Below are 24,239 nucleotides of genomic sequence, written 5' to 3'. Positions count from 1 at the left end.
GTCTTCCCCGAAGTGAAGGTCGACGCTTCATCGACATTTGCGCGCGCGCGCGCACACACACACACACACACACACACACACACACACACACACACACACATACACGCACGCACGCACACACACACACTCTCTCTCTCTCTCTCTCACACCACCACCACAACCACCAATAGCACCAGCGCCCTCTGTTGACTGTGAACTAATGATTTAAAACTCACCAGTGTTTCTGCGTTTGCCCTTTCACCAGCTGTCAGAGCTCAGAGAGAGAGGGGAAGCAGACTGAAGCTGTGTTTGCCTGCTGTGTCTCCAAGCTCAGGTCAGTTGGCCAGGGAAGAGAATACAAAACCTCAAATATTTCCTCGTAGGTTGTGTCTCTTGAGAAACTGTCAGACGGCGTGAGATAATCTGGCTTCCTGTTGACACATAGAATATAACACTAATAGTCTGCTGTTCATCCACCATTCTCTTCTGCCAGAAGCCAGTTGCATTGCTCGGACGGAAGAGCCTAGTATGGTCGTAATCCGCTACTAACTGTGTGTAGTATGGAACTGACCAATGGCGTAGTTCATTCAACGTAGGCATTTAGTCACGTGTAACTGTCAAAATGTTACAACCAAGCAATGCAGCTGGCTTCTCTGGAGACGGATCCTGATTTATTGGACAAACTATCACTTGCGGTTCTCTGTGGAACAGCTGACCTGTCATTGCATGATCGGTAGTTGCTTGTATTGTATTGTGTTGTGTTGTATTGTATTATATTGCATTGTATTGTATTGTTTTGTCTTGTATTACTCTTGTCACAACATATTTCTCTGTATGAAATTCGGGCTGCTCACCTCAGGGAGAACGCGTCGCTGCACTTTTTTTCCCCCCTGTCTGCAATTTCAAATGTTTTCCTATCAAAGTGGATTTTTCTACAGAATTTTGCCAGGGACAAACTTTTTATTGCCGTGGGTTCTTCTACGTGCGCTATGTACATGCTGCAAACGGGACCTCGCTTTTACTGTCTCATCCGAATGACTAGCGTCCAGACCACCACTCAAGGTCGGGTGGAGGGGGAGAATATACTGGCGACAGTGGGATTCGAACCAGTGCGCTCAGATTCTCTCGTTTCCAAGGCGGACGCGTTACCACAAGGCCATTACTCCAAACGTCTATATCTATTGGTGTACTGCTTCTTTCAAAACTTGTGTAATGCTTTGTACATGTTTGCGTTGGCAATGTATTTGTGTTAGATGAGGGGACATGTGTTTGTGAAATGGGGTTGGGTGGGATGAGTTCGTGCTCGAGTGTGTGTGTGTGTGTGTGTGTGTGTGTGTGTGTGTGCGCGCGCGTGCGTGAAATGCAGCTTGTGTTTAATTATCATGTTCTTTTTGCATGTATATGTATGTTTTTCCCTCTTTTTCAGATCTGCTTACTTTAATCTTTTTTTGTTTTTGTTTGTTCCTTTTTAAATGGCTTGGTGTATATATGTGCATATATATATATATATTCTTAGCTGTAGCTTACAAGTTATTGTTGTTTGTCATGGTTATGTGTTACTGAATCAGAGTAAACATGATGGTGTATTGTTGTCTCTTCAGTTGAAGTGTTGGTGAGTCAGTCAGAGTAAACATGATGGTGTGTTGTCTGTTCAGTTGAAGTGTTGGTGAGTCAGTCAGAGTGAACATGGTGTTGTGTTGTCTGTTCAGTTGACGTGTTGGTGAGTCAGTCAGGGTAAACATGATGGTGTGTTGTCTGTCTGTACAGGTGACGTGTTGGTGAGTCAGTCAGAGTGAACATGATGGTGTGTTGTCTGTCTGTTCAAGTGACGTGTTGGTGAGTCAGTCAGGGTAAACATGATGGTGTGTTGTCTGTCTGTACAGGTGACGTGTTGGTGAGTCAGTCAGAGTAAACATGATGGTGTGTTGTCTGTTCAAATGACGTGTTGGTGAGTCAGTCATGGTAAACATGATGCTGTGTTGTCTCTTCAGTTGAAGTGTTGGTGAGTCAGTCAGGGTAAACATGATGGTGTGTTGTCTGTCTGTACAGGTGACGTGTCAGTCAGTCCCAGCCGAATCCTGTGTGACAACCTGAATCCTTGACACAGTGACACCACGTGAGTTTTCTCTGACTGCATTCAAATCTCTGTGTCTGTACGAGTTATTGTAAACGTTTATTTTCACTTCCAATAAAATTGACCTTTGGTGTAAAATTATATCTCCTTTTCCCCTGTTCAAAAGTTTCATTGACAAAATGTCTTTTTTTCATATTACAGAAATATTCACTGTTTCTTTTCCAACATTTTATCCGTCATACATGCCGTTGCTTTTCCCGCCAATCCCCCCATTTTGTGTTTCTGAGTTCTTTGACTTCTCGCTCACAGTCTCCACTCTCTTTCCTACTGTTGAAAAGTATTCAACAGTTTTATTAGGTTTATTTTTCCTCCTTTTAATCTCCATCAGGTTAACTCCAGAAAAGAGGTGATTATTTATAACAAACCATAAGTGTCCTGTTGGAATATTCCGAATATTGTGATAGCTATAAACTGGTTATTCGTAATTTTTTTTTTTTTTGTTTTTTTTGTTTTGTTTTTTTTGTTGTTGTTTTTTGTTTTGTTTTGTTTTTCACAGTATCGTTAATTTCATCCTGTAGCAATGAATGGTTAAATTTCCAGTGTGGTCTGTCGCACTTGTTTTTTTTTCTATCAAATTCATTATAACTAAACAGTCAGCAATAACCATAGCTGATTATATACATAATTATATGTGTAACATTATTGCCTGCGACACAAGAAAATAGTCCAATTGTCTGTGTTAAATGGAATTAGATTCCCACCAGTACATCAACAAGATCATATTTAGCAATAATATAAAGAGAATTCCTTCCTTGTTCTCAGTCGAGTCGCAGTACTTGTCAGTTGAGTGACTGCACACATCAGTGTTCGTATCTAGCGTTCCAGTTACCAGCTGCAGGACTTCTCTTCTTGCTCTTCTTCGTTCGTGGGCTGCAACTCCCACGTTCACTCGTATGTACACGAGTGGGCTTTTACGTGTATGACCGTTTTTACCCCGCCATGTAGGCAGCCATACTCTGTATGCCACACCGGCTGCAATAACAAGGTCATTTTTTTTTTAAAATCACTAACATTGACAAAGCAGCATGTATATGCAGAAATTGTAAATCAATCAAAATAAAATGACCACCTGGATCTCTATGTGCTGTGTGAATTTCATATTGATTAATTTTTTTGTTTATTTGTCTGTGTGTAGTCACATTTTGGTGCGTGTATGTAACATAGATATGATGTATTATGTTAACAAAAGCGTTTTTGTAAAGCACCTAGAGCAGATTTCTGGATAGTGTGCTATATAAGTATCCATTATTATTATTTTGTTGTTGTTGTTTTTTTTAAATGATGATTATACCAATATCGTTTTTGTTTGAGTCAGGTCAGACCCTGCATAGCAAGTGTTTCAACCCAGCCTTCGATCTAATGAAAATTTTTGAAGAAATCCTGTAGGAGAGTTTCCTGTAGAAATGTTCTTATTTTCGTTGCGCCCAAGAGAGTTCTGAACACTTGACACTTTGTGTTTCACTGGCATTTGCTGCACTCTCATTGTGACAGGGGGATATATAAAAAAAACAACTTTTTTTCAACGAGACAGAAAATCTGTCTAAAAATGAAGTATTAAATGAAAAAAAAGGAATCTAACTGCTGTAGAATGTGTCATTGGTCAATTTAAAAAGTTTAAAAAAAAAAAAGAAAGACAGAGAGAGAAAAATATATATAATGAAATGATTGACCTATGACACATCCTACAGCAGTTATGTTGTTTGTTTGTTTTTGTGTTTTTGTGTGTGTTTTTTTCATATCTGAAAGTTAACAGTAACAACTGCAGCGGGCATTTGAAAGTTGTTTCATGTTTGGGCATATTTTGATACATAATATATATATATATATATATTGTGGAAATACTCCACGCCTGTGTGTGGGTGGGGTGGGGACTGCGTGAATGTGGGCACGTGCAGATGAGTATAGATGTGTGTGTGTGTGCGTGTGTGTGTGTGTGTGTGTGTGTGTGTGTGTGTGTGTCTGTGTGTGTGTGTCTGTGTGTGTGTGCGTGTGTCCGCGTGGAGTAACTGATACACAGGGAATTAGATGGAAAGTATGGCGAGGAGGATACTGCTCTTTTAGATTGATTATGATGACTGTTGGTATTTTTAGATTGACTATGATGATTATTGTTGCCACATGTACAATATACATTTACATACCATGTGCACACGCACACACACACACACACACACACGCACACACACGCACACACACGCACACACACACACACACACACACATACACACAGCCCGTTCAAAGTCTTCGTGTTTTAATGGAAACAGGACAAAGTCAGTGTGTTCAACTGTAGACAGTCCTTGTGTCCTGCCGAAGTTTTGCTCACGTTTGATGACAGAGGGAGAAAGTGACGATGTCATCACCTGCACACAAACACGTTGATGTCATTTGTGATCTGTTATGACCAGTGTTCTTTGACACTGAGCCGCTCAGTTTGTCCTTTTGTCGTCGTGTTTCAGCTTCTGGTGTGTCGTCGTGTCCATGTCCTCACGATGGCAGCTGTGTGTGAAGAGGCAGGAGCAAAGGTCAGCCAGGAGTTGGCACAGGCAGTGCAGGATGAACGGTGGCATATAGTGGCCACACTGGTTGACAGGCCTGACTGTGATCTGCAACAACGGGCCTGGGCTCTCTGGGAGATTGTGGCCCATACTCCTGACTGGTTTGCTAATGTCTACTTAGATAAAATTATAGCTGATTTTACTGAGGATCGCCTGGCCAGTGCGTTCTTGCATTTCCTCAGACAATGTAACTGGACTGGTGTGAGTCGTGTTTTTGAGAGTGACATTAGTGCTGCTCTACATACATGGGCTGTTGAACAGGCCAGTCGTCTTGCTGATGATTATAACTTTGTCAGCTGCATTTTACCTCATTGTCATGATGAGGAGCTGGTACATGTGGTAACCCACCTGGTGTCAAGGTGCCTGTGGAAGTCAGTGGGCAAGGTGTTGGAGCGAGGTGTTAACACTGAACTGCACAGATGGGTTGTTGAACAGGCCAGCAGACATGCTAGGGATGATTGCTTTGTTCATTTCATATTACCGCATTGTCATGATGAGGAGCTGGAACATGTGTTAATCCACCTGGTGTCACGTGGTCTGTGGGAATCAGTTGGCAAGGTGTTGGAGCAAGGTATTAGTACTGCACAGCACAGATGGGCTGTTGAACAGGCCAGCAGACATGCAGGTGATTATGGTGTCTTTGTTCGCTACATATTACCTTATTGTCATGATGAGGAACTGGAACAGGTGTTAACTCACCTGGTATCGCGGGGTCTTTGGGAACCTATAGACAGTGCCGCACACAGTGACGTCAGTGTAAAACATCACATACTGTCACAGTTAGTGTCACAAGGTCAGTGGGCAGCTGTAGGCAGATTTTTACAGAGAGATATTGGCTCTACAGAGCAGAGATGGGCTGTTGAACAGGCCATCAGACATGCTGATAAGGATGTGTTCGTTTGCCATATATATCCTCAGTGTCATGATGAGGAGCTGGAACAGGTGTTAACCGACCTGGTGTCACGGGGTGTGTGGAGTTTAGTGGGCAAGGTGTTGAAGCGAGGTGTTAGCACTGCACTGCACAGATGGGCTGTGGAAAAGGCCATGAGACATGCTGACGATTGCGACTTTTTTGCCTTCATATTACCTTGGTGTCATGATGAGGAACTGGAGCAGGTGTTAACCCACCTGGTGTCACGGGCCCTGTGGGAACCTATAGATCGTGCTGCACACAGTGACGTCAGTGTTAAACATCACATATTGACATACTTAGTGTCACAACATCACTGGGAAGCTGTAGACAGATTTTTACAGAGAGATATTGGCGCTGCACAGCACAGATGGGCTGTTGAACAGGCCAGCAGACATGCTCTTGATGGTGACTTTGTTCACTACATACTACCTCACTGTCTTCATGAGGAGCTGATACAGGTGCTATCTCACCTGGTGTCACAGGGTCTGTGGGAATCAGTTGGCAAGGTGTTGGAGCATGGTGTTAGCACTGCACAGCACAGATGGGCTGTTGAACAGGCTAGCAGACATGCTGATGAAGATGGTGAATTCATTCACTACATATTACCTCATTGTCATGATGAGGAGCTGGAACAGGTGTTAACCCACCTGGTGTCACTGGGTCTGTGGAGATCAGTGGGTAAGGTGTTGGAGCGAGGTGTTAGCAGTGCACAGCACAGAGTGATTGTTGAACAGGCCAGCATACATGCAGATGAAGATGATGAATTTATTCACTGCATATTACCTCACTGTCATGATGAGGAGCTGGAACAGGTGTTAACCCACCTGGTGTCACGGGGCATGTGGGAGTCAGTGGGCAAAGTGTTACAGCGAGGTGTTAGCAGTGCACAGCACAGATGGGCTGTTGAACAGGCCAGCACACAAGCTGGGGTTGATCACTTTGTTCACTTCATATTACCTCATTGTCATGATCGGGAGTTGGAACAGATGTTAACCCACCTGGTGTCACGAGGTCTGTGGAAGTTAGTGGGTGAGGTGTTGGAGCAAGGTGTTAGTACAGCACAGCACAGATGGGCTGTAGAACAGGCCATCAGACATGGTGATGAAGATGACCTTGTCATCTACATGTTACCTCATTGTCATGAGGAGGAGCTGGAACAGGTGTTGACCCACCTGGTGTCACGTGGTCTGTGGAAACTAGTGGGCAAGGTGTTAGAGCGAGGTGTTAGCGCTGCACAACACAGAAGGGCTTTTTCAGAGGCAGCAGAGCATGCTGATGATGTTTCTTTACATCATTTCATTCTGCATCACTGCCCTGAAGATGATGCTTTTGTTGTTTTTTCCTCTCTTGTGATGAAACAAAAGTGGAGATGTGTTGGATACATGTTGTGTGATGTGGTCCATGACACACTGAGCACATGGATAACATCAGGACATGACAGTAGAGTGCATGATGCACTGTTCTGGAGATTCCTATACCATCATGTGGATGTGTCACTAGCACTGGATCTGACCAAATCTGTGACAGGCATTAGTTACAGATATGACATGTCAGGAGACTGTTCCATTGCCAGTTCTGTTCTTGCTTGGTGTGTTTCTTGGCAAACTACACTGTGTGAGTTATTAATGATGTCTCTGTTACACACACTGTGCTATGTAATGTGTAGTGATGACAGAGAATACACAGACGGTACAGAGCACACCAAGCAGTGTGTGTCTGATATCTACACTCACATTGTTGCATGTATAAAAGACAATACAGATTCTCTCCAACAGGACACACTGACGACCATCCAGAACAAACAAAAATGGATATCAGTGTTCACAAAAATTGCTGACACTCACAAAACGGACCCACTGTTTCTCCTTCACTTCCTGCAAGGTTTACATTTGTATCACATCAGCAGACGAGGGAAGAACGATGACGCCATGTTTCTGGTGGTGTTGGCTGTTTTCCCTCTGTTCCCTCAGCTACAGAGTGTAGCGCTCAAAATGATGGTTCATCAAAAGAGATGGGGCGTCATCAAGGAGGCCTGTCTGTCTCACGTGTGGGAACATGATCGGCGTCAGCTGTTCAAGGCAGCTGTGGAGCAGAGACAGTGGAGTGTGGTCAGGCAGTGGTCAGACCACTCCGTGCACGACGATGAGCGTGACTGGGTGATGAAGGAGGCTTTCAAAGAGAAGGAGTGGGAGGTGTTCTTACTGCTGGCTGACCACGGGTTGACACCCCCAGAGCAGATGCAGGCACACTTCAAGGTGGCCAAGCACGGCGACTGGGCCACTGTGCTTGATATGGTGGAGAGGGGAGGGGACATCACTGAAGTCAGTGAGCTTTTGGAGAACTGGGCCACAGGAAATCTGAGAAAAGGTCCTGAAGGAGATGATGCCAGGCGCTACATAGAACGATGCGAGAAATTGATTAGACTGAGATTACGTTTTGCAAAGAACTCTGCCCTTAGTCCCAGGAAGTCTCTGGATCGCTGTATGTGGGGCAGTGTGCTGTTCAACATTCTGCACCAACCCACAGAAGACTACTTCTCTGAGGTGCTGCACAGAGTGGTAGCAGAACGACAGTGGCACATCTTGATGCACCTGGTGAGACTGGGAATGAACAGAGATGAACGAAACTGGCTGTTCCCTGACATGGTCAGACAGCAGCGGTGGGGCGTGTGCAGAAAGTTGCTGGAGCACGGTGTTGATGACCAGTTGTGTCTGGAGGCTCTTCCAAAACTGCTGTGGAGGAACCAGTGGATGCTGGTGGCCAGGGTGATGGAATACAATGTGGACGATGCCGTGCTACGTCAGGTGATACAGTGTGCCTTCCAGAGGAGAGCAGGAGCGTTGTTCAGGCATTGCCTCACCCTCATGAAGGACGAGGCATGTCTGTCCACGGAGACACAGGACACTATGTTCCATCAAGGCAATCAGTCGGGACATCTGGCAGGCTGTCAAACCTATGATGTTGAGAAAAGACGGCCCTGTGATTCGTCATCGCGAAGTAGCTTTTTTGGAAGCCGTTGAGCATCACCTGTGGGATGTGGTGGACTTCTGCCAGCTTCACAAAGCTGACATCAACATGAAGGACGAGAACGGGGAAACCCCTCTGAACAGGGAGGCCAGGAAGGAGGAGTGGAGGGCGGTGGAGGAGATAGTGTTACGTGATGGTCAGCCCAACCTGCTGGACATGTTTGGTGTCAGCGTTCTCAACAGGCTGATAGACCATAAACAATGGGACACTGTGAAGCTTGTGATTAAGTTTGGAGGTAACATCCACTTAGATGCCAGATATAGCCAACATGACATTGAAACATACACCCCTCTACAGGCACTGATTGACAATCGTCAGATGGACATCATCCAACTGACAGTGCTTTGGTGTGGAGACCAGAGGAAGGGGGTGAATAAAATAGGGGAGACAACACTTCATGCTGCCTGTGACTCGGACAGGTGGGATGTCATGGAGGACTTGATGGTTCGGAGAGTGGACCCTCTGGCCCTGAATGATAAAGGACAGTCACCGTTGGTGTATGCCGTGCTGAACAGAACATGTCCAGACAGGACAGTGGCAGAGTGCAGCAGGTTGGGCTTCAGCTCACACCAGCCTTCAGTGACTGGTCCTCAGGAGGTCTTGCTGGATGACATCTCCTATTCTGTTTTTGACATGTGGCTATGGCCAAGTCATAATGACAGGTGTCAATATGATAGAATGCGTCATAATGCTATCACATCCCCTCTTGTGTGTGCAGTGCTGCGAGATTTACCTATGGTGGTCCGCATGTTGTGTGAGTCAGGAGCCTGTTCCTCGACGGAGTTGAGGACACTGTGTTCACAGCTGCCCAGGCTTACAGACAGGAACACAGAGGAGGGCAGGGAACTGTATGGAAGGGTCATGAAAATAAGACATTTGTTGGTCATGACCCACAGATCAGATGCAGACTATCTCCTGCAGAGCTATAACAGACTGCCCTCCATCATAGAGAGGCAGACAGCGTTGATGAGGGAGGTGGTCAGCACTCCCCGCACTCTGCTATCCTCTTGTCGTCTGATGATCTCACACCGCTTCCACTACAGCGACAAAAGACGCCGTCCACACCTGGATCTGCTCCCCATACCAGTGCCCTTGAAGAACCTCTTGGAGTTCTCTGACCTCTGTGACCCTGACTATGGCAAAGATCAGAGATCCGAGTCTGAGGCGCTCAGACTTCGTGACATTGTAGCAAAAATCACAGGTCGGTGATGACTATGCTGTACTGACATATCCCTGCAGTCCGTGTACAGACATATCCCTGCTGTCTGTGATGTACAGACATATCCCTGCTGTCCGTGTACAGACATCCCTGCTATGTGTGCTGTACAGACATATTCCTGTTGTTTGTGCTGTACAGACATATCCCTGCTGTCTGTGGTGCACAGACATATTCCTACTGTGTATGAAGGGAACAGACATTGGAAACAGTGAGCGTTGTGCCAGACACCCGGGACACCGGCTGTCAATCTGGTGACACGTGCTGTGCAGCTGACTGTGTGCTGTGGTTTGTTGCGAGGGTTTTGTACAGTGTTCAGCTGTCAGACATGTCACCAGCTGGCACTGCCACACCTGCACACACACACACACACACGCACGCACGTACGCACGCACGCGCACACGCACACGCATACGTTTTTTTTTCTCTGTGTTTCCCATAGACCCACAATCGGACAGGCACCCTGTCCCTCTGTCCCAAAATATGGGGTTCGTTTCGCAGTTTCAGAAGGCCACAGAAAACCAACAACAAAGAAGCAGCCTCACTGTATGTGTGAAGTCATCATAATGCGTCAGCTACACTGTTGGATTAGTTACAGCTGACGTTTTTGATTTGGACAGGTCACAGTCATGCCCTTTAGTGGTCAGTGTGTGGGTGTTGAGGGGAGGGGAGGGGAGGGGGGGGAGGGGAGGTCAGAATCTAGATCTGCATCACACCATTAGGTGTCCATGGCAGGGTGCTATCACAGGGTGATCCGTCGATTGTTACATAGTTTTGAAAAGAACCCTTTGATTGTAACTGGTTCCAGGTTGTGTGGGATCGTGTTGAATGTCTGCAAAGACACCTGGTGGCTGTCCGTTCTCAGTGACTGCAGCTGGGTGCTGCAGTTCTGGTCGTGGCGTTGGTTTGTAAACTGTGTGAGGTCTGCCCCCCCCCCCCCCCCCCCCCCACCGCACCACAGCCCTCATTGCTGGCTGTCAGCATTGGTCATCAGCACAGCAGGTGATGCTGGTTTGTAAACTGTGTGAGGTCTGTCCCCTCCCCCCCTCCGTCCCCCAACCCCCACAACCCACCTCCTCATTGCTGGCTGTCAGCACTGGTCATCAGCACAGCAAGTGGTGTTGGTTTGTAAACTGTGTGAGGTCTGTCCCCCCCCCCCCCCCCGTCCCCCAACCCCCACACCCCACCCCCTCATTGCTGGCTGTCAGCACTGGTCATCAGCATAGCAAGTGGTGTTGGTTTGTAAACTGTGTGAGGTCTGTCCCCCCCCCCCCCCGTCCCCCAACCCCCACACCCCACCCCCTCATTGCTGGCTGTCAGCATTGGTCATCAGCACAGCAAGTGGTGTTGGTTTGTAAACTGTGTGAGGTCTGTCCCCTCCCCCCCCCCCGTCCCCCAACCCGCACACCCCACCCCCTCATTGCTGGCTGTCAGCATTGGTCATCAGCACAGCAAGTGGTGTTGGTTTGTAAACTGTGTGAGGTCTGTCCCCTCCCCCCCCCCGTCCCCCAACCCCCACACCCCACCCCCTCATTGCTGGCTGTCAGCATTGGTCATCAGCACAGCAAGTGATGTTGGTTTGTAAACTGTGTGAGGTCTGTCCCTCCCCAACCCCCCACACCCCACCCCCTCATTGCTGGCTGTCAGCATTGGTCATCAGCACAGCAAGTGGTGTTGGTTTGTAAACTGTGTGAGGTCTGTCCCTCCCCAGCCCCCCACCCCCACCCCCGCACCACCACCACCCTCATTGCTGGCTGTCAGCATTGGTCATCAGCATAGCAAGTGGTGCTGGTTTGTAAACTGTGTGAGGTCTGTCCCCCCCCTCCCCCAACCCCCACACCCCACCCCCTCATTGCTGGCTGTCAGCATTGGTCATCAGCACAGCAAGTGATGTTGGTTTGTAAACTGTGTGAGGTCTGTCCCCCCCCTCTCCCAACCCCCACACCCCACCCCCTCATTGCTGGCTGTCAGCATTGGTCATCAGCACAGCAAGTGATGTTGGTTTGTAAACTGTGTGAGGTCTGTCCCCTCCCCCCCGTCCCCCAACCCCCACACCCCACCCCCTCATTGCTGGCTGTCAGCATTGGTCATCAGCACAGCAAGTGATGTTGGTTTGTAAACTGTGTGAGGTCTGTCCCCTCCCCCCCGTCCCCCAACCCCCACACCCCACCCCCTCATTGCTGGCTGTCAGCACTGGTCATCAGCACAGCAAGTGGTGTTGGTTTGTAAACTGTGTGAGGTCTGTCCCCTCCACCCCCCCCGTCCCCCAACCCCCACACCCCACCCCCTCATTGCTGGCTGTCAGCACTGGTCATCAGCACAGCAAGTGGTGTTGGTTTGTAAACTGTGTGAGGTCTGTCCCTCCCCAGCCCCCCAACCCCACCCCCGCACCACCACCACCCTCATTACTGGCTGTCAGCATTGGTCATCAGCACAGCAAGTGATGTTGGTTTGTAAACTGTGTGAGGTCTGTCCCTCCCCAACCCCCACACCCCACCACCTCATTGCTGGCTGTCAGCACTGGTCATCAGCACAGCAAGTGGTGTTGGTTTGTAAACTGTGTGAGGTCTGTCCCCCCCTCCCCCAACCCCCACACCCCACCCCCTCATTGCTGGCTGTCAGCACTGGTCATCAGCACAGCAAGTGGTGTTGGTTTGTAAACTGTGTGAGGTCTGTCCCTCCCCAGCCCCCCACTCCCACCCCCGCACCACCACCACCCTCATTGCTGGCTGTCAGCATTGGTCATCAGCATAGCAAGTGGTGTTGGTTTGTAAACTGTGTGAGGTCTGTCCCCCCCCCCTCCCCCAACCCCCACACCCCACCCCCTCATTGCTGGCTGTCAGCATTGGTCATCAGCACAGCAAGTGATGTTGGTTTGTAAACTGTGTGAAGTCTGTCCCTCCCCAGCCCCCCACCCCCACCCCCGCACCACCACCACCCTCATTGCTGGCTGTCAGCATTGGTCATCAGCACAGCAAGTGGTGTTGGTTTGTAAACTGTGTGAGGTCTGTCCCTCCCCAGCCCCCACACCCCACCCCCTCATTGCTGGCTGTCAGCACTGGTCATCAGCATAGCAAGTGGTGTTGGTTTGTAAACTGTGTGAGGTCTGCCCCTCCCCAGCTCCCCACCCCCACCCCCGCACCACCACCACCCTCATTACTGGCTGTCAGCATTGGTCATCAGCATAGCAAGTGGTGCTGGTTTGTAAACTGTGTGAGGTCTGTCCCCCCCCCTCCCCCAACCCCCACACCCCACCCCCTCATTGCTGGCTGTCAGCATTGGTCATCAGCACAGCAAGTGATGTTGGTTTGTAAACTGTGTGAGGTCTGTCCCCTCCCCCCCCCCCCCCCCCGTCCCCCAACCCCCACCCCCCACCCCCTCATTGCTGGCTGTCAGCACTGGTCATCAGCACAGCAAGTGGTGTTCGTTTGTAAACTGTGTGAGGTCTGTATCCCCCCCCACCCACCACCCCCGTCCCCCAACCCCCACACCCCACACCCTCATTGCTGGCTGTCAGCACTGGTCATCAGCATAGCAAGTGGTGTTGGTCTGTAAACTGTGTGAGGTCTGTCCCTCCCCAGCCCCCCACCCCCACCCCCGCACCACCACCACCCTCATTGCTGGCTGTCAGCATTGGTCATCAGCACAGCAAGTGGTGTTGGTTTGTAAACTGTGTGAGGTCTGTCCCTCCCCAGCCCCCCACCCCCACCCCCGCACCACCACCACCCTCATTGCTGGCTGTCAGCATTGGTCATCAGCATAGCAAGTGGTGTTGGTTTGTAAACTGTGTGAGGTCTGCCCCCCCCCCCTCCCCCAACCCCCACACCCCACCTCCTCATTGCTGGCTGTCAGCATTGGTCATCAGCATAGCAAGTGGTGTTGGTTTGTAAACTGTGTGAGGTCTGTCCCCTCCCCCCCCCCCCCCCGTCCCCCAACCCCCACACCCCACCCCCTCATTGCTGGCTGTCAGCATTGGTCATCAGCACAGCAAGTGGTGTTGGTTTGTAAACTGTGTGAGGTCTGTCCCTCCCCAGCCCCCCAACCCCACCCCCGCACCACCACCACCCTCATTACTGGCTGTCAGCATTGGTCATCAGCACAGCAAGTGGTGTTGGTTTGTAAACTGTGTGAGGTCTGTCCCCTCCCCCCCCCCCCGTCCCCCAACCCCCACACCCCACCCCCTCATTGCTGGCTGTCAGCATTGGTCATCAGCACAGCAAGTGGTGTTGGTTTGTAAACTGTGTGAGGTCTGTCCCCTCCCCCCCCCCGTCCCCCAACCCCCACACCCCACCCCCTCATTGCTGGCTGTCAGCATTGGTCATCAGCACAGCAAGTGGTGTTGGTTTGTAAACTGTGTGAGGTCTGTCCCCTCCCCCCCCCGTCCCCCAACCCCCACACCCCACCCCCTCATTGCTGGCTGTCAGCATTGGTCATCAGCACAGCAAGTGGTGTTGGTTTGTAAACTGTGTGAGGTCTGTCCCTCCCCAGCCCCCCACCCCCACCCCCGCACCACCACCACCCTCATTGCTGGCTGTCAGCATTGGTCATCAGCACACAGCAGGTGATGCTGGTTTGTAAATTCCTCATCATGGCACTGGGGTTAACTACAGCGTTGTTTTCATGTGTGTATTGACATGACACCTCTGTTGCTTCCCTTCATAACCTCTCATGGAACAGGCGCTGGGAGTCAATCTTCAGAAAAAAACAACAACAAGAAAACCTCACGGCTCGAGTTTCTAAGCCTGTCTGCTGTTGTCTACACATTGCCTTGGTATTAACTTTGCTGCAATGATACTGGTGTGTATGGTAAGCAGCAGACTTCACCTACACGTCAGGTGGAAGTTACTATGCTCATCGCATTTGTTTCCATGCTGGTTAGAGGTTCATTGGATGGAAGTGTGTCGTAGAAAAAAAAAAGATTCATTTACTTTCTTGATGTGAACTTTGTGGATAATACATGACTTTTGTGTCAGTACTTGCAAATGACTATACATCATCTGTAACGCTGCTGATTCAAGAAAATGCAATGCTTAAACTTGTTGTATGTAATCAGACATACTGTGAATAGCGTATACATTTCCTAAGGTCTCTGGCGTCCTTCAACAGATAATGTATGTTAATACTTATGTCTGCACTGATTTTGTGTATGAAAATGACTTCTGTAAAACATTTACTGATCCCTGTGATGCTTTTCCATATACGCTCAGTTACCTGCTGCGTGAGTCTGACGTGGAAAGTTGACTTGATTGAAATGTTTATTTAGGACCACTGAGTGATGTATTTATGTTCAGTGTACTGTGCTTTGGCATTGAACTGTTCAGTTAGGACCAGTGTATGTATGTATGTGTGTATGTATGTATGTTAAGTGTATTGTGCTTTGGCATTGAAATGTTCAGTTAGGACCAGTGTATGTATGTATGTGTGTATGTATGTATGTTAAGTGTATTGTGCTTTGGCATTGAAATGTTCAGTTAGGACCAGTGTATGTATGTATGTATGTATGTATGTATGTATGTATGTATGTATGTATGTTCAGTGTACTGTGATTTGGCACTGAAATCTTCAGTTAGGACCAATGTATGTATCTATATGTGTATGTAGGTATGTTCAGTGTACTGCGATTTGGCATTGAAATGTTCAGTTAGGACCAATGTATGTATGTATGTATGTATGTATGTATGTATGTATGTTCAGTGTACTGTGATTTGGCATTGAAATGTTCAGTTAGGACTAATGTATGTATGTATGTATGTATGTATGTTCAGTGTACTGTGATTTGGCATTGAAATGTTCAGTTAGGACCAATGTATGTATCTATATGTGTATGTATGTATGTATGTTCAGTGTACTGCGATTTGGCATTGAAATGTTCAGTTAGGACCAATGTATGTATGTATGTATGTATGTATGTATGTGTGTGTGTGTGTATGTATGTATGTATGTATGTTCAGTGTACTGCGATTTGGCATTGAAATGTTCAGTTAGGACCAATGTATGTATCTATATGTGTATGTATGTATGTATGTTCAGTGTACTGTGATTTGGCATTGAAATGTTCAGTTAGGACCAATGTATGTATCTATATGTGTATGTATGTATGTTCAGTGTACTGTGATTTGGCATTGAAATGTTCAGTCAGGACCACGAAATGATGTATGCATGTATGTTCATGTGTGTGGCGGGGTGCTGGTGAGTGTCCTTGCGTTCGTTTGGCTGAGTGCGTGTTGCAGGGATGCGTTTTCTGGAGGGCATCATAGGTGAGTGGTGGTTTCCAATGTTCAGTTGCGTGAGTTTTTGTTGTTGTTGTTGTTGTTTTTCAGTGCTTCCGTGTGTGTGAGTGTGGGTGGGTGAGGGTGCGGGAGGAGGGGAGTATTGGTGGAAAGGCGGGGGGTGGGGAACGAAATGTAAAACGCTTTGAGCAGTTTCTGGAGACGTGCGCTATATAAATGTCCATTATTATTATTATTATTATTGTTGGTGGTGGTGGTGGTGGTGGTGATGGTGGTGGTGGTGGTGTTATCATTATTGAAATGTTCATTTAGGACTAATGAATAATGTATGCATGTGTGCAGTGGACTGTGCTTTGGCATTGAAATGTTCCGTTAGGACCAATGAATGATGTATGTATGTATGTATTGAGGCCCAACACTCGGCTTATATCACAGATTGACATAAGTTTACATTTGGGCCAACAGCAAAGTGAGAGCTGTATTATCAATGGTTTCTCCAGTCAATGGGAAATCATTTACAGCTTAGTCTTTTGTGAAGGACTATGACTCTCAAACTAGGAGGCAAAATTGCACTGGCTCTTAGTGCTGCAGCCTTGTGGGCTAGTTGGCCTTTGGGAACCATCCCAACGCCGACTGTCCTAAAACCCTCTTGGCCGAGAGAGTGGGGATGAAACTTGGGCAAGACACTCTCCACTATAATCACATTCTAGCCCAAATAGTCGGAACAGCAGTTGCCTCCTCTGCTGTTCTGATGGTCATAGTCGGACACGACTGACTATCATATATATGTGTGTTGAAATGTTCAGTTAACACCTATGAATGCATGTATGTTTATATGTACTGTGCTGTGGCATGTATTGATTTCTGTAGTAAAGTATCTGCCTTATTCAACATGTTTTCTGAAGTCAGAACAGTGCTCTGTTTATCTCTGGTGGGCGTGTAGTAAAGTATCTCCATTATTCAACATGTTTTCTGAAGTCAGAATCGTGCCTTGTTTTTCTCCGGTGGGCGGTTGGATAATACGTATTGGTTTGAAAGAAAAACCATGAACTGACCTCCTGCACAGTCTGTTCCATCCCTTCTGTACATTCCTCATCCCTTCTGTTCAGTCCTCATCCCTTCTGTCCACTCCTCATCCCTTCTGTCCAGCCCTCATCCCTTCTGTCCACTCCTCATCCCTTCAGCCCTCATCCCTCATCCCTTCTGTCCAGCCCTCATCCCTTCTGTCCAGCCCTCATCCCTCATCCCTTCTGTCCATTCCTCATCCCTTCTGTCCAGCCCTCATCCCTTCTGTCCACTCCTCATCCCTTCTGTCCAGCCCTCATCCCTTCTGTCCAGCCCTCATCCCTTCTGTCCAGCCCTCATCCCTCATCCATTCTGCCCAGTCCTCATCCCTTCTGTCCATTCCTCATCCCTTCTGTCCAGTCCTCATCCCTTCTGTCCAGCCCTCATCCCTTCTGTCCAGCCCTCATCCCTTCTGTCCAGCCCTCATCCCTCATCCATTCTGCCCAGTCCTCATCCCTTCTGTCCAGCCCTCATCCCTTCTGTCCAGCCCTCATCCCTTCTGTCCACTCCTCATCCCTTCTGTCCATTCCCTTCTGTCCACTCCTCATCCCTTCTGTCCAGCCCTCATCCCTTCTGTCCAGCCCTCATCCCTTCTGTCCACTCTTCTGTCCACTCCTCATCCCTTCTGTCCACACCTCATCCCTTCTGTCCACTCCTCATCCCTTCTGTCCACACCTCATCCCTTCTGTCCACCCTTCTGTCCAGCCCTCATCCCTTCTGTCCTGCCCTCATGTCGTATTGGTTTTTTTTTTGTTTTTTTTTTGTTTTTTTTAACATATAAAAATGCCTCTGATGTGATTTTGCCTGTTCGGTATCAAAACACCATTTCGGAATTTGTGAATAATCTCTCTCTGTCTGTCTGTCTCTCTCAACACACACACACACACACACAAACAGACGCACGCACGCACAGACACACACAGACGCACGCGCGTACACACACGCACACACACTCACACGTACACGCACGCATGCACACACACACGTTTCATTTCAATACCCAAAAACCTTTTTAGTCCGAGCAACTTTTATGATAATATCCGAGATCGAGATTATCTCTTATAGGCTGTGAAGGAACAATGTTAGCCATTCGAGTATTAAAATCTCCACAAATTATAATATGTACATCATCAAGTTCCAACAACAAATTTGTTGAACAATCTTCTAGTATGGCTATACCATGATCATAGTCAAAGTCCATGTGAAAAGGGGAACCTTCTGGCGGTATAAAAATGCAAACATAAAGGACATATTTTGGGGCTCCCAAATAAACGCTTATCAATAATAAATGCGCACATATTTTCACATCTGACATCTAATTTTTGTACGAAGGGACAAAACTTATTTCTTATTAAACATATTATACCTCCTGATTTCCTCCTTTCTCTAGTGAACTTAACGGCAGATTTGCAATACACGGTAAAACCAGGAAACAAATGAGATTCAAATTCTTCTTCAAATGTTTCAACGAGGTACACAAAATCAAAGGACAAAACATATGTAAAAAAAAAATCGTTGAATATGAACTTTGAAAGCAAATCATCAACATTCCAGAAAAGAAAAGAAACCGATCTCAAAGTATCCGCAGGAAATACATTTGAATGTACAGAGGATGGAACAGGTGTATTTACAAAAGGCTGAACATCATCATCACCGCCATCGTCATCACCACCATCGTCATCACCACCGCCACGATCACCACCTCCACCACCATCAACATCAATATCATCATCATCTTTTACCTTGACAAAAAACAAAAAAAAAAGGACGTTTTCCGTTTCCTTGTTAAGAATAATCTCACATGGACTGACACATTTTCTGTTTACTTTACATCGAATTGACCCAAATCTAAGCCCGCGTTCTCTGAGTTCACGTGCACAATATGGCCTGACCTCAATACTGTCTTCAGCGAACTATAGAACAGACCAGCGCAAGCTTTTTCTTTTGGGTTTTATCTTAAAAGTGTCCCACCCGAATAAATCATGTACTCGGAGCCGGCCAGATCCCCGTCTTTTATTTCTTTCAACGAGTCATGTGCATCTGAACCATACTTTCTCCCATCTACGAAGAGATGGTCGAAAACCATGCGAACTTGCTTGCCTTCGCTTTTGGCACTTTTTTATATAAGCATTTAGCTTCCTCCTTATCTCCACAGAGAAATATATATATATATATATATATATATATATAGAGAGAGAGAGAGAGAGAGAGAGAGAGAGAGACAGAGACAGAGACAGAGACAGACAGACAGACAGAGACAGAGAGAGAGAGAGGGGGGGAGGGGGTAGAATGACATTTTAACCCTTTTAAACCTCAGATTTCAGTACACAAATTGTCAATGCTGCTCCCATTGTCAAGGCGACTGGAAGGTTTGTTTGAAACAATCCACGATGGTTTAAAAACAAAACAAAAGCAAAAAACACCTCATTATGGAAACGATTCAGTCCTTCAAAATCTTACTTTTATCAGTCAACTAGTTGCTAGAAGTAAGCTAACAATCCTAAGAGTGGAGTGGAGTGACAGCCTAGTGGTAACGCGTCCGCCTAGAAAGTGAGAATCTGAGCGCACTGGTTCGAATCACACCGGCAGTCGCCAGTATTTTCTCCCCCTCCACTAGACCTTAAGTAGTGGTCTGGACGCTAGTCATTCGAATGAGACGATAAACCGAGGTCCCGTGTACAGCGTGCATTCAGCGCACGTAAAAGAACCCACGGCCACAAAAGGGTTGTCCCTGGCAAAATTATGTAGAAAAACCCACTTCCATAGAAAACAAATAAAATTGCATGCAGAAAAAAAAATATATATATATATATATGGGTGGTGCTGTCAGTGAGCAGCCCAAATTTCACACACAGAAATCTGTTGTGACAAAAAAAAAGTAATACAGATACTAATATGAATACATACAAATACACACCATCTTTCCAATACAGAAAGAAAGAACCAGGCTTATTCCGTCACAAAATGTCAAAGGCTTACATAGAATAAGTCCAGTCTTCTTTGAAGTATCCTCAAACTTAAGGATTACGTATCTCGATGGGGAAGTCGTCTTTTGAGCAAATTCAAATCATGCATTGTTATGTCGTGAGAATCCAAGAAATTGCGCTGGCACAGTTAGGCGTGTGTGTGTGTGTGTGTGTGTGTGTGTGTGTGTGTGTGTGTGTGTTGTGTGTGTGACCTGATGCAATCTGACTGTTGTTGTATTTCGTTGTTTTTTGCTTTCCTCCCTCACACAACGCAAGGTTCTTGCTTTTTTTTTTCTTTTTTTTATTTTTTTTTTTTACTTCAGCAGTGCCGCAAAGCAGCAGCAAAGGTAACATCAGCAGCAGCAGCAGCCCTGGCCGCCTTTCGGCCCTTTTTGGCCAGTCGCCTCTTGAACTTGAGCCCCAGCCGCACCATCTTCCGCAGGCTGGTATCCGGGTGGTTCAGCAGGCGCGTGACCGCGAAGACCAGCGCGCGCAGCATTGCCTCGGCCTTGACCCTGTCGAGGATGGAGCGTTTGTAGGTCAAGGTCAGGCTGAGCACGCCCTGCGTCAGCTGATGCTCGATGACCAGGTTGGTCTCCAGGTCTCGAGGCATCATCACCGCCGCGCCTTCCAGCACGTGCAGCTTGCGAGCGTCCTTGGCCTTGCACTTGGCGCCACCACCACCACCACCACCTCTACTACCACCACCAGAAGCCCCTCCACCCCTGCTGTTGTCGTTGACGCTGTTGTTGCTGGCGAAGACCTTCCCGTTCCCGTTCACATACCCGTTCCCGTTGACAAGAGAGTGGTTGAGGATGTCGATGCTGAGGCCGTGCCTGCAAGAGTTGAACACGTCCCGGACAGGGCTGCTCAGGGATTCGAACATGGACAATGGCAGGATCCCATGCTTTATGTCACGCATCATGTCGCGGTCGTTGGCCAGCACGAAATTCTGCAAGGTTGTGGTGCTGGTCGCCGCCCCGTCGCCGCCGCCGCCGCCGCCGTTGCTGCCGAAGTGTGCGATGAAGGGAATGTCGTTGCAGTAGTTGGCCATGTGGTCACTGATGTCCAGACCCATCTTGCGCAGATCCAGGGGAAAGACCAGCGGGACGCTCCGCTCGCCTGTCAGCGTGTGCAGCAAGACCTGCTCACGTGAATTGAGGGGTGGGGAGGGGGGTTGAGGGAGGGGGGGGGGGGGGAGGGAGAGGGGGGAGAGGGCGGGGGTGGAGGAAAAGTATTATTAGAGAAACGATGATAACGGCATGGGAGAAAAAAATGTTGCGATGGTGGTGGAGATTTGTTGTTGTTGTTGTTGTTGTTGTTAGAGAATCACAATGATGAAGGTGGGATGATTCAAATCTGTGTGAAGGGGGTGAGGGGTAGGGGGTGAGTGCTATTTAGAGAATGGATATGAGGGGGAATATAAAAACCTGCGTGACATATACGCAATACGACACAACTCGCACACACACACACACACAGACACACACACACACACACACACACACACACACACACACACACACACACACACACACACAGAGAGAGAGAGAGAAGAAAACAAATAAAGAAAGAAGAACAAGAAGAAGAACCAGAAGGAGAACCAGAGAGAGAGAGAGAGAGAGAGACGCTTTGACACTTTAATGTCATTGGCCATGAGGTCCTTATGACATGGGTGAATGCATCAACATACTTCCAGTTTACACAACATACCATTATAATAAACGAATGAAATAGTGAAAACAAATATGAGAGAGAGCGAGAGAGACAGACAGACAGACAGACAAACAGAGACCGAGTGAGAGAGAGAGAGAGAGAGAACTCAGAACTCAGAAAGTTTAACGTAAATCGGCCTTGGGCCACACAATACAACAGGGAAAAAAAGGGTGGGTCGGTAGCGTTGCATATAACACTGTGTTACCCATAGCAACAACAAAAGAGACAGACAGACACACAGACAGATAGGCAGAGAAGAAGGACAGAACGGAAGTGACGTGACGGACCTGGTAGCAGGACCCCACCACTCCCAGCAGGGTGACGTCGTGGAAGAGGATGAAGTTGCGCAGTCTGAGAAGAACGCCCTGGGGAACCACCACCTTCACGCTGCCCAGCTCGCTCTGCCCGTGCGTGCTGTCGCTGTTTGGGGGTGGGGGTGGTGTTGTCATTGTTATTGTGGTGGTGGTGGTGTGTATGTCATGCATCATCATCGTCATCATCATTGTTATCGCCGTTGTCATCGTCATCATCATCATCATCATCATCATCATCACCGTCATTATCATCATTATCGTTACCGTCGTCGTCGTAATCATCATCATCTTCATCATCGTCGTCGTCGTCGTCGTTGTCGTCACCATCTTCATCGTCATCATCTTTAAACATCACCGTCATCGTAATTATTATTATCATCATCATCACCGTCATCATCATCATTATCGTTATCGTCGTCATTATATTCTTCTTCTTCGTCGTCGTCGTCGTCCTCCTCCTCCTCATCATCATCGTCGCCGTCCTAACCATTATCATAATCATCATCATCGTCGTAGACGCCGTCATCGTCATCATTATTGTCTCGTCATCGTCGTCACCTACAGCATCATCAGCATCGATCTTCACCTCAGTCGTCGTTTGTCATAATCGTATAAGCACTCTCACCCCCACCCCCAGAAAACACATTTGTATCTTTGTACATATCCTCTTCTTTTTCGAAAAAAACAACAACACATTTATATATCTTTATTTTATCTTATTTTATTTTATTTTACTTTATTATTATTATTATTATTATTATTATTATTATCAGCTTTAAAACAAGAAAGCATTAAACAAACAAAAAAAACACAATAAAAATGTTTCTACCCCCCCCCCCAGTCCACCTCCGCCCACGCCGCCCCCCACGCCCCCCAAATCCCCCCTTTGCCCCCCACCCCCACCCCCCACCCCGATACCCCCCACACACTCTTCGTTCACTCTCACCTTCTACTGAACATTGTTAAGGTGCTGGGCTGAATGGTGCAGCTGGACAACTTGGGCTCCCAGAACTGAACGATCTCCTTCTGGCGGTCCTGGTACAGCTGCTCCAGCTTCTTGTTCAGTTTGTTGGCCTCCGTGACGGTGCCCGGGGCTTCTTCCCTGGTGGTCACGGGCAGCGAGGCGGAGTCTGAGGACTCCAGACACTTGATGAGATCCGCTACCAGGATGGAGGCTGAGCGGAGATCAAACGCGGCCTGTGTGTGATAGAGAACACGGATAATTAATTGGTGAGAGCGCCCAATGGGAGCTGTTAGTTGGCTCTACCCAGGTAGGTGGCCCAACAGTCAGCTTATATCACAGATCGACATAAGTTTACAGTTGGGCCAACAGCAAAGTGAGAGCTGTATTATCAATGTTTTCTCTACTGCAATGGGATATCATTTACAGCTTAGTCTTTAGTGAAGGAATATGACTCTCAAACTAGGAGGCAAATTTGCACTTGCTCTTAGTGCTGCAGCCTTGGGGGGCTAGTTGGCTTTTAGGAACCAGCCCCAATGCCGACTGTTCTAAAAACCCTTTTGGCCGAGAGAGTGGGGATGAAACTTGGGCAAGACACGCTCCACAATAATCAGATTCTAGCTATTCCCCACTATAATCAGATTCTAGCCCAGAAAACCGGGACAGCAGTTAGCTCCTCTGCTGTTCTGATGGTCAAAGTCGAAAACGACAATCATACAATACAACCCAGGTAGGCAGCCTGTTGGGAACGGCCAATGACAGCTATCTTTCGGCTCTACCCAGGTAGGCAGCCTATTGGGAACGGCCAATGGCAGCTATCTTTCGGCTCTACCCAGGTAGGCAGCCTGTTGGGAACGGCCAATGACAGCTATCTTTCGGCTCTACCCAGGTAGGCAGCCTGTTGGGAACGGCCAATGACAGCTATCTTTCGGCTCTACCCAGGTAGGCAGCCTGTTGGGAACGGCCAATGGCAGCTATCTTTCGGCTCTACCCAGGTAGGCAGCCTGTTGGGAACGGCCAATGACAGCTATCTTTCGGCTCTACCCAGGTAGGCAGCCTGTTGGGAACGCCCAATGACAGCTATCTTTCGGCTCTACCCAGGTAGGCAGCCTATTGGGAACGGCCAATGGCAGCTATCTTTCGGCTCTACCCAGGTAGGCAGC

The 24,239-nt window shown here is 47.8% G+C and overlaps 2 protein-coding genes across 2 annotated transcripts in view; one reads left to right on the top strand and one right to left on the bottom strand.

Annotated features, from left to right (window-relative positions):
- Window positions 1–261: 261 nt before the first annotated feature.
- On the top strand, window positions 262–8,697 carry LOC143288060 (uncharacterized). Its single transcript, XM_076596327.1, has 3 exons — window positions 262–313; window positions 2,029–2,095; window positions 4,570–8,697. The coding sequence occupies exon 3, from the start codon at window positions 4,603–4,605 to the stop codon at window positions 8,599–8,601; it is 3,999 nt and encodes a 1,332-aa protein (XP_076452442.1). The 5' UTR covers window positions 262–313; window positions 2,029–2,095; window positions 4,570–4,602; the 3' UTR covers window positions 8,602–8,697.
- Window positions 8,698–20,404: 11,707 nt separating this feature from the next.
- Window positions 20,405–24,239, bottom strand: part of LOC143288285 (phenolphthiocerol/phthiocerol polyketide synthase subunit C-like) — a 76,237-nt gene continuing 72,402 nt past the window's right edge. Inside the window, exons 36-38 of the mRNA XM_076596632.1 lie at window positions 23,062–23,312; window positions 22,089–22,221; window positions 20,405–21,229 (exon numbers count right to left, since the gene is read on the bottom strand). Of these exons, the coding sequence (XP_076452747.1) occupies window positions 20,405–21,229; window positions 22,089–22,221; window positions 23,062–23,312 (1,209 nt within the window). The remainder of the gene's footprint in view (window positions 21,230–22,088; window positions 22,222–23,061; window positions 23,313–24,239) is intronic.

Source organism: Babylonia areolata, chromosome 12 (assembly GCF_041734735.1).
Source record: "Babylonia areolata isolate BAREFJ2019XMU chromosome 12, ASM4173473v1, whole genome shotgun sequence".
Lineage (NCBI taxonomy): Eukaryota > Metazoa > Mollusca > Gastropoda > Neogastropoda > Buccinidae > Babylonia > Babylonia areolata.
Note: the sequence above shows the minus strand (reverse complement) of the source record. Positions and strands in the feature narration are given on the sequence as shown.

Excerpts from the sequence above, each read along its gene's own strand:
- LOC143288060 (XM_076596327.1), top strand. The coding sequence starts at position 4,603 with ATGGCAGCTGTGTGTGAAGAGGCAGGAGCAAAGGTCAGCCAGGAGTTG.